This window comes from Dermacentor andersoni, chromosome 8, assembly GCF_023375885.2.
Source record: "Dermacentor andersoni chromosome 8, qqDerAnde1_hic_scaffold, whole genome shotgun sequence".
NCBI classification, from domain to species: domain Eukaryota; kingdom Metazoa; phylum Arthropoda; class Arachnida; order Ixodida; family Ixodidae; genus Dermacentor; species Dermacentor andersoni.
This window is the reverse complement of record NC_092821.1, coordinates 51812207-51822793: the sequence shown is the minus strand read 5'-3', so window position 1 is coordinate 51822793 and position 10587 is coordinate 51812207. Positions and strand designations below refer to the sequence as shown.

At 46.1% G+C, this 10587-nt stretch overlaps 1 protein-coding gene across 1 annotated transcript; it reads left to right on the top strand.

Annotated features, from left to right (window-relative positions):
• The first annotated feature begins 1031 nt into the window (after positions 1-1031).
• LOC126526368 (uncharacterized) lies at positions 1032-8873 on the top strand. The gene is made up of 3 exons (XM_072284001.1): positions 1032-1330; positions 1550-1710; positions 7981-8873. Exons 1-3 carry the CDS (start codon positions 1275-1277, stop codon positions 8118-8120), a joined length of 357 nt encoding a protein of 118 aa, XP_072140102.1. The 5' UTR covers positions 1032-1274; the 3' UTR covers positions 8121-8873.
• The last annotated feature ends 1714 nt before the right edge of the window (positions 8874-10587 follow it).

The window sequence follows — 10587 nt, the reverse complement described above, 5'->3', positions numbered from 1 at the left end:
CACCCCAGCCCATTCTTATTCTTCTGATTATTTCACTCTCATGATCTGGATCAGCAGTCACTACCTGTCCTAAGTAGATGTATTCTCTTACCACTTCCAGTGCCTCGCTACCTATCGTAAACTGCTGTTCCCTTCCGAGACTGTTAAACATTACTTTAGTTTTCTGCAGATTCATTTTTAGTCCCACCCTTCTGCTCTGCCTCTCCAGATCAGTGAGCATGCATTGCAGTTGGTCCCCTGAGTTACTAAGCAAGGCAATATCATCAGCGAAGCGCAAGTTACCGTGCTGTTACTGGTCATCAATTACTGGTCGCTGAGTACAGACCATACCTATACTCACGTGGCGTCGACGCTGGAACATATGCTAATAAAGGCTTCATGTAATCTCTTTCAAATCTTGCACAATAAGCAGGTCCTGGGTTTTTACAGCATAAGAATACTATAGGCCCGGCTATCCCAGCAGCTTGTTAGATCCTGCGAGTTGCAATAAGCTTTGAGACTTGGCCTTGTTGATAAAGCAGAGTTTAGAAGCGATGAGATGAACGCCATGCAGGACGCAAGTCCGTGATTTTGCCGGCCGCTGAAGAATATGATACTTACGTGCGTCAAGATGCCGCAATAAAATGAAAAGGAACACCTGAAACAAACAAAAAAAAAACGTTAACGATAACAACGTTATTGAAGACACGCAAGCGTGATTTGTTCCTAGAATACGTGGTGCTCGTTGAGTTGTCTTCGCGAGGCTAGGTGCATAATCAGGGGCACTCTTACATAAACGACTACGTTCTTTTGAATAGATAAAGTAAATAAATGCAGTAAAGCTTAGGCGATAGCAATAACATGCAGCACAACAGGGGGTGCTAACTATTCCTACAACAAAGCGTTGCGACGTCACTTAGTTACGTCAGAAAGGCAGGCGAAATATTTATTAACGTCTATAGTAAAGCATTTGCTCAGTGGCTGTAGAAAAGAGCGACCTGAACTTCTTTATTGTTACGTTCACGGCCACGCGGTACACATTCTGAGCCGCGTATGCGCAGGGAGCTTCCCCAGGGCGAGGCTACAATGACAACAGTGCATGTTTATCTGTTTGCTAAAACGATCAGTTGCAAGCCGCTACTTTTCCCTGGCCAACACACTCGTTAGAACGTCTGTTATCAATTCGTGAAAGGACGCTGTGCTCCCCGGCGGTGTTCTTACTTCTAGCTTAGTCGACGCGCTAGTGGGTACGTGTTAAGGAACATAGTGCTGTCAGGAAACAGAATGCACATGGTATGATTCCACTGAGGTCCAACCTATTACTATCAGTAGCGACAACCAACTCAGCAAGGTATGAACAGGCACCAGCAGTCGAAGGAAGCGAGTTTCCGAACCGAACGCCGTGTCGTAATATACGTATTGCTTGAGCTGTTCTTGTGCTTCAGCTGCGAAGTTGATGACCCCTAGGCTGTTGTTACAGGTCGCATTTCTAACATCCGTGTACATTGGTTGCGGCATAGTGAAGCAATTGCCGGATTACGATCGGTGATTATCTGGGACGTATGTGCAGCATGTTCCAGGCTCAGTTCGTGGACCTGCAACTGCTGCTCAAGTACACCGTGGCGCTGGTCGAGGTGATGGGGTTCCCGGAGGACAGGCCGAACCTCCTCACCTTCCAGCTCGCATCAGGTGGCGTCAACCTGACCGCGGTCAGTCCGGACAGACGACCAGGTACGTAGGCGCCGCTTCGCCCTAATGTCAGCGAAGAGGCGCAATGGCTGACACGTGATGTGAAGGAAATGTCATTCGTTCGATGCGACACATATTTGCTCCTAGAGTCACTGGAAAAAATTTCAGAGTACCGCAAAGGTCGGGATTTGACTGGCAACACTGAGCGGCCACCGCCATATACCTTCCAAGCCGACTGCGTCGCGGGAAGGCCGCCGTGTTAGAAGAGCTTGATATTCGGTGACACATCGGGTTGAGTGTTTACTGAAGTACAAATACTTTGTGCCCGGAGATAATGGTTGCTAAGAACGAAAATAAAATGCTATGTTGTGCGAAGTAATGCAGCCGGTGGTTGTTTTGCACGCCGATCGTGTTTACTGCTGGAACTGTGCTACGATTGTGGGCAGCAGCTTACCGCCGCTATCGGGAGCTTATGCACGCGTTTTTTTTTTTCCTTCCGCGGAGCAAGCTACGAAGCTTCGAGTCGGAATGAGGGAAGCTTGTGCTTTTGGGCATGAACATCGTGGACCGCCATCGGCTTCTATTGAATGTTTCCAAGCAGGACGAAACTAACACCTGACAGTGTCACAGGCACGTACGTTCATTGTATAATTTCACAAGCTAAATCGGATACATCTAATTTAGTTTGTAAACGGATACCGCGCGTCCTCGATTCTGCAGGGCGACTTTGTCCGCCGTATACGCACGACGCACTGCGACTGCCGCGTGCGCACCGGAGTTTGGCCGTGATCGTAAGACGATCTGTGCACAGCAGGCGTAAAAACCAACTTCGATTACCATTTTGCGCACTAAATCTTGTGGAAGGCCAATATGAGCCATTTGCGTGATTACAGCAACGTATATGTACTTCTGTACACTGATAATGAGAGAGAGTTTGCTACATTGCGATTTATGAAGGCGGCTGTCTAGTGCGTTCATGAGCGGCTACTCTTCTCAACTTATTTATGACTGTTTTCTTAGAATGCCAAGATTTGCTGCCTGTGTAAAAAAAAAAAGCAGGAACGCCCGCTGATGACGCAGCACTTTTTTTTCTAAGTTACATAGGCGATGTATGAAATTCTTGTGCTTTTAGAGCGGCTTATGTAACATGCATAGTGACAGAGTGAAACTAAAGCTACTGGGTGTTCTGTTGTTTTGTATTTCTTGTTATGCATCAAGCACAACATTATTTGGGTATGCACCGTAGCATTTCAACATAAAACATAACATGTATGCTGACTTCAGTTCATTGCATGTGCTCGGCTTACAAGCTCAAAATTTGAAGCATGTGTTGTGAATATCACCTGGCCATTGGTTTCAAGCTCGAAATGCGTATGTATAAATGAGCAAATGATAAGTGGAAAAAAGGAAGTATCATGGGCCTCGTATTGACCATGTTTTTATTGACTGCGATCGTCACGATCTGCTAAAAACAAGTACCATATGGGTCGAGCGACTCGAGGCGAGAGCGCGCTCACGTGCGCGGAGAAATCATGCGAGTACCTGGTGCACGTGAGGACGCGGAATTCTCGCGCGACAAGTGTGCCTTCGCGTGCCACGAGCACGGAATAACCGCGTGTGTTGAGCAACAAACGGGTACACTTGTACCTGCGTCAAGCGTGCAAGACGCGAACGATCCCTGCAATGAACTCCTATTTTCGTAGCATCGCTAACACCGCGTGCACTTCGCCTAAATATCTTCTAAACAGTGCCGAAAAGCACAAGCAAGGTGTACTTATATCTCGCACACGCGGGTGTTTTCTGTAGGCTTGAAGTTCTCCCGGCCGATTCTGTGTAACCGCGCAGAATGATGCTCTCGGTCATTTTTCCCGGTCGGAATCGAGAAAAAAGTCTTTCCAGACTCAGTTCGGTTGCTGCATCCGAAGGCGCAGCAGCCAGGCATGATTTCCTTGCAGTCAAATGCGAGCGCGACAATCGGAACACACAAACACACACACACACACACACGCCCACGCACACACGCACACACACACGCGCGCACGCACGCACGCACGCAAAAATACGTTGGGAACCTGCGCTGCCTGCGCTCTAACTCAGCCGGCCCGCCCGGCGCTTGGAAGGTATATGGCACCCCAGAGGTCACATGGTACGGTTGGGCCAATGAACGTGTTGGCGGCACGGGGAAAACGAATGCGGTACTCTGAAATTTTTTCCAGTGACTCTGTTTGCTTCTTGCTGGCAGCGCCGCGTAGCGCGTGCTTCGAGTACAGAAACCAGTTTTGCGCGGTAGAACGAGTCCTGTCCCTATTAGGCAATTTATTCCTCTGCTAAGAAGCCCATGTATGGTCCAATCAAGCACGAATTTTGAGGGTGTGCTAAGGAGTCCCACTTACGAACAAAGATAGTCCGGCGACGGCTAAAGCACGTGAACGGGTTTCAGCTACCGTTCGGGCAAGGAAAGTATATATGTACACATCACTCTTGCGGGATACTTAGACGCAGACATGCTCACTACACGTCGCAGTTCAATCTGTAGGTTACTCGAAACTGCCTTTAACAAAATCAGTTCGTGTGCGTTAATATTTGCACTTGCCGCGACAGCTTTGGCAATTGTCTGCAGGTGAGTTCTCACATTGCGGTGCCAGAGGGCGTAAACGCTGAATGCATTCTTTCAATTAAAATCGTAATTCTATGCGATATTAATGGTTGTAACGATGGCAGAATACACTCATGTAATGATAGACCTACAAATGAGTCATAATCGGCATCAACGTTTGTAGTTGCACCGCTGGCAGAACTTAACAGATGTCGTCTCTCACACTCGAGTTCCTGAACAATCACAGAACTTTACGTAATAAATTTCACCAAAAGTTTATGCCAGCGTGAGTTGACATCATGCACGGCCCATTTTAATTTGGAGTCAGCTCTCGAATTCTTGTAGCGCTTGGAGTTGTAATACTGTTAACGTATGTGGTGTTGATATGCGGCGTTCGAGATAATTTTGGCCAAGGTGTATTTAGTCGGCTGGGCTATTAGGAGCATGCGTCTAAAAGCGTAAGACCACCACTCTGTGAAGCAAGTGAAACATTTTTTGCATAGTTTAGTTGCATAGTTGTGAAAATAATTATTCATCTCCGCAACAGTTCAATTTAGAGAAAGACTTGTGACTCAGGAAATTGTTGATCTATAGTTCAGAATGACTGCTATGGTAGCTGGCCTTACAGGTTGACTGGGAAACCTAGAGCAAAAAAAAGTTCGACACAGAGACAAAGAACAGACGAGGCTGAACGCGTTGTTCCTCGTCTGTTCCCTGTGCCTGTGTCAAACTCTTTTGTGCTAAGTTTTTCAGTGAAATTGTAGAACGCTCTAGGAAAAGTCCAATTCTGCAGCAAGTCCAGTGCATTTTTGTTTTTGCGTCATAAACGAAGTCCGCGAAATATAGGAAGAGCAAATGTTCCATCCACAAGATACTTTCATAACATTGGTTCTCGCCGTGCGTAGTTAATTATTTAAGCACAGTAGTTGGCGGTTATTCTTTCAAAGCTGCGCTGTTGATTATAAGTAGTTTCATGGCGAAAGTTCATGTGCAATCAATTTGACATCCGGCCCGCTGTTGTCCATGAGTCTGAGGGCGATTTTGTGGGTAAACTGTAGCTCAGAGCCTCTTGTAAAGGGCCAATGAGAGTCTTCATGAGGGCACTTTTTCAAGCAGAGTACCCCATTATCATTTGGGCTTGAACATCACCCCCCCCCCCCCCCCCCCTAAACTGTGGCTATGAGCTAATCTCGCAACCTGATTGGTCATTAAAAAATGAGGTCTAACGTCCCATACCAACGTGGGGGTTATGACAGACGCCCTGGAGCAGCGCCCTCCATTAATTTCGATCACCCGCGATTGGTTCTTGCAAATGCACATCTTCGTACATGAACATTGGTAGATTCCGCTTCCACGGAAGTGTAGCAGCCACTGCAGCACGAAAGCATTTAACACCGTAGCCGCTGGGACAGCGCTGCGGGTGACAAAGTGACTTAGTTCAGCTCATCAATATACCGTAATCTGTCGGTCGCCAAGCTGATCGAACGGTGAGGTTGAGAAGAAATGCACCTAATATAGGAACAGTAAGCTGGCCGAGTTTGTGTGGTTGAATCGCAAAGCACCATCATGTAACCTCTAAAACTAAGAGAAAGACCACGGCCAAGAAACATGAGCGAAGCGTCGTGCTAATTTTCTTGGTCTGTGTGTTGGCGCATTGGTTCTCATAATAAAAGGTTCTTTAGCGTTTTCCGCACTGAAGCACCGTCCATATGGCAGGCTTATTGCGACTCTCGAAATCGCATTATTCGGTGCACCAAGTGTTTATTTTGTTTTCTGTGCTACGGCTATACAAGGCCACCCTGGAAGGAGAGGCCACCCACAGTTGACGAAGCTGACGCGTCGTCAGCGGCGGCTGAATTTGGGTACTAACGTGAGTTGTGGACGCAGTCCCAAATCCGACGTGCACTGCTAAGTCGGGAGCGTGTATTTGTTGCTCCCTGCTACATTTTTTTTTCTCTGCATCCCCGCGTAGAGCTCGCCATCGCCGTAAGGGCAAATGCAAATACCCGTTAGTTCAGCAGCAGTTACATAAATACGACATCGCTGTCGTACTCGGCAAGGCAGCGCCTTCCGAGAAGCGGCTACTTCCTCCTCCACGTCCTGGAGGGAAAACTTATAGCTGGCGTGCACCAGTGCATTTCAGTCATTAGGCACCGCGTGTCAAGGGCTTTAGCATTGAGATCACGGTGCGACTTAAAATAACCGGTCCTCCGTTCTAAGGGTGACTCGTCGGTGTCTAAACATGAAGTTGGGGCCATGTTCTTGATTTCTTCTCATATAACGTATGTTTTCGAGCCGCTACTGACGGTGACGTTATATTTAAACGGAGAGCTTCAGCCAGAACGTATACAGATTAGTGATATACCGTTTTTATAAGGGTACCGGGACGAATTCGCAAGAACAGTGCTGGTGGAGACATCTGATGTGGGTTTATTCAACAAGAAAGAGAGTAAAAATTTCGTCTTTTAGACGGCACTGCTAGGTAGGAATTTTCAGAGTGCCAGGAATGAGGAATTATGCGTCCCAGCGTTGAGCCTCTACGTAAGCCACATATGACAGCCACACCAATGCAATAAAGATTCAATATATATATATATATATATATATATATATATATATATATATATATATATATATATATATATATATATATATACACACAGTTGCACAGCATCGATCCGGCAAAACGAGAATGTTACAAAACGTCGCTGTTGTTTTTCGCTCCGTAGGTATACCCCTTTTGTAGGTTACAAGCATAAGAGGTGGACAGATTCCAGTTTTTTCCCTCTGACATAGCTTCGTAAATTCAATAAAATAAATATGCAATGACGAGTTGTAGGAATGCGTTGGAACAGAATCCAGTTATTCTTCAACAATAATTTTTTTGCGTCTTCATAACCACGAAACATGGCCACAATTAGTACATGACCGGGGTTGTTGGAGAAGTATGGGAGAGTCCTTTGCCCTGCAGTGGGCGTAACCAAGATGATGATGATTATGACGATGATGATGATGATGAACCACAATTTTAAAGACCTGTTTGCATACGTTATATGAAAAATAATAAGTATTAGGCTTGAGGCATTATGCACTTCTTTTTCAAATGTGAAAACGCAACTAAGGCTTCCCGTACGCCAAAAACAATTAAAACATTTTTTTGTTCCACGCAAGTGGCACGCAAGTGGATGTTTCTTGGGGCCACACGCGCGCTCCTGTAATCATGCAAGCGAACGTGACTAGATAGTTTTCACGTGTCATGACGGCCACAGCTTCTCAACATGTTCCCACTTCTCACGTGTCGTCATTGAGGCCACACGAACATGGCGGGCCCGTTGATGTTAGTGCGCCATTGCACGCATGCATTTGTCTTGCTTTTTTGAAGGTGACTGTTTTTTCGCCCCCCTATCACAGCCGTCGAAATTCGCGAAATGTGCGTATCGGGCTGTCAGGTTTCTCGTTTACTAACCTCCTGGACGTGCTAGTACGGCTCATTCGCCGAAAATGGCGGCCACGATAACGCCAGTGCAAACCATCTATTCCTACAAAATGGTAACGCCAGCGTGTGTGCGTTCACGTTCGAACTCTCAAGTGGTAGCCCTTAAGCGTACCTCTGCTTCTGGTGTACCTCATGTTCGACAGCCGAATGCCGGCAGAACAGCAGAAGACGCGGAGGCCGGCGACAGTGTAACAAATAACCGCGTTCTTGATGAACGCAGCGGTGGACGAAGAGGAGCTCCGGCAGCTGATGGAGTCCGGACGTGCTGCCGTGCGGGCTTCCACCGAGCACTTCCTGAACAGCGAGTTTCGGGCTGCACTGCAGAGGGCCGTGGCGCGAAAGCCCATGCCAAAGCCCTGAGCCAGGATTCACCCCAGCGTCAGGCAACGCCCACACAAACGAATGCACTTGCTGCTGGGCAAGCAGGCGCTGCTTCTGCATGAATTTTTTTTTTTCACCGTTGCCTATAGCAGCCGCACGCGAGCGTGCAGTAGACATCAGTTTCAGTTTTCTTACAGATTTCTGACCTCACTGTCTTATTTTATGGCACCTTGGTTGCTTTTTTGCTTTGGCACTGCGTTGCTAAGGACGAGGTCGCGGGAGCGAATCCTGGCCGTGGCGGCCACATTTCGATCGCGGCGAAATGCGAGAATGCCCGTGGCCGTGCATTGTGCGTGCGCTAAAGGACACCAACTAGTCGAAATTAATCCGGAGTCCCCCTACTACTGCGTGCCTCATAATTAAATCGCGGTTTTGGCACGTAAAACCTAAGTTGTCTTTTTTTCTTTGCTTTTAATTTTGATGCCTGCAGCGCATGAGCGAAATTGCATCCTGCTCAAGAGCGTGGCACACATGCGAAATTCATAAAACATAAAAAAATGGACATACTTAATTCAACCGAAGCGAATCCCGTTGCCTGGAAAGTGTGCAGTCTACTTGCAAGGTTGATAGCTTCAGGGTTCGTGCAAGAAGTAAGTGGGGACGCTTCGTGCATAGTTATCGTCCGCGTGTCGTAGACGCAGCGATTGCTGGAACAAAGCGAGCCATTGTATCATGATGTCATGATGCATCCGCCTCCTGGGCACCGAAATACAAACTGGTTCGTAAAAACAATTTGGTGGTTATTTATGGTGTTCGCACTCTTGCCAGTGTTTTTGTTCTGAGATTTACAGTAACGGTTCGGACCTTCATTTGTCGCAAGACAATGAACACTCGGAAACATTTCGTCAGTGCTTAATACATGCGAACGCGAAAATTGTTTTTTCTGTGCAATCACTCTACCGAATTTTATGGGTTGAGTTTAAAAGAAAAAATTAAAATCTATAACTGCAGGATGCGGATTTTCAATTTAACCATGTTTTTCTTTAGGAAATTTTTTAAGGACTGCATAACTTCGAAAACTCACATATCAAGTTCGCAGCTATGTAACGCAAAATGTTACCGCCATTCTGTGGGCTGAACCTATAATAAACCTATAAAGCACAAAATTTACAAATAGTACACCGCTTTCGAAAAGGTAACTAACCTGTGATTAGGACTTTTGCAAAAAACTTGCAAGCGTCAAATTCACACATCACAAATATGCGCTTGGAATACTCTAATATTTACAGTTTACAGAACTGCGATAGCTGCGGATTTGTAAAAATACGGCGTCTTAAATCTTATCAATCTTTTTTTCCACAATTCCAGATCATAAATAAATATTCTGTTTCCCAGATTTAGTAGATTGTAACTTTACGTCTCGCACGAAACCAGTTTTATTCACACCGGCCCTGCTGCTTGCTGTCTCATAAAAGCATTTCTGCGTTTTCCATGTATCTCAACAGGAAAATTGGAGTTTGCCCCGAGCTAAAGCTTCCTTTTAAAGGGATGCTTAAGAGAAACAGTAGATCCGTTAACACTGACAAAATATTCTTCCAAAACTCTATTTTCCTTAATTCAGCAATAATAACTAAGTGTCAGAGTTCCCTTCTTTTTTTAATTTCGCGCCGGAACCTGAGTACATACGTCAGTGTGACGTCACGGAATGGAAAGCCCCTTTTTTTCTACTTGGGCTGTTGTGGGTCAGTAAAGGTAACTGAAATATCCAAAGTTCAGCGTTTTGCTCTTTCAAAAGGCAATGAAGTCAATATACGCAAATGTGAAAATAACCGGGCCCGAGTTAATGTGAAGCATTTACGACGTCGCAAGAAGGTGGTGCGTAAACCTCAAGGCGGCGTTGGCAGCTACTTTTTTAAATTTTGCGTCTTCAGTCTTGCCAAGCTTCATATCATGGTTAAAATGGTTTGTTTTACTATTTCAGAAGGTTCATATACTAAGACAATCAAATACTTTTTTTTGTTGGTGTCCATTTAACGTTAAATGCTGGGCTAGTTGTCTGAGTTCTCACGCCAGTACTTCTTTTAGGCGATAGGAAATAAAACAGTATGCGTTAAAGAAAACACGGCTAGCGGATGCTGCAGTTGAATTTGAGAGGAAAAAGAACGGTTGACGGAGGTTTTTAAAGCGTACGCTAGGCAACACTGAGGGTTATTTAGGTTAGTGGAAAGGGTACCAGGTGAAACGAAACTCAATAGGGTAAGGTAGCAGATCAGAAGATGTAGCAATGACGGCGGAAAATATCCAAATGTTGCATGCGTTCGCTTGACGACGGAACGCGGTAGCTTGAGAATGATCGGCGGTACAGTCACCCTGCAATAGACATTGTAGACCGATTCTGCCTATGACGATGTAAACTTTACCGTGACTAGTCTGCGATGTACAGCCAGGTAGGCGGAAAGGGACGCTGTGCTCGGCCAGTTTATTGTGCCGTCCCGAATATCGGGGG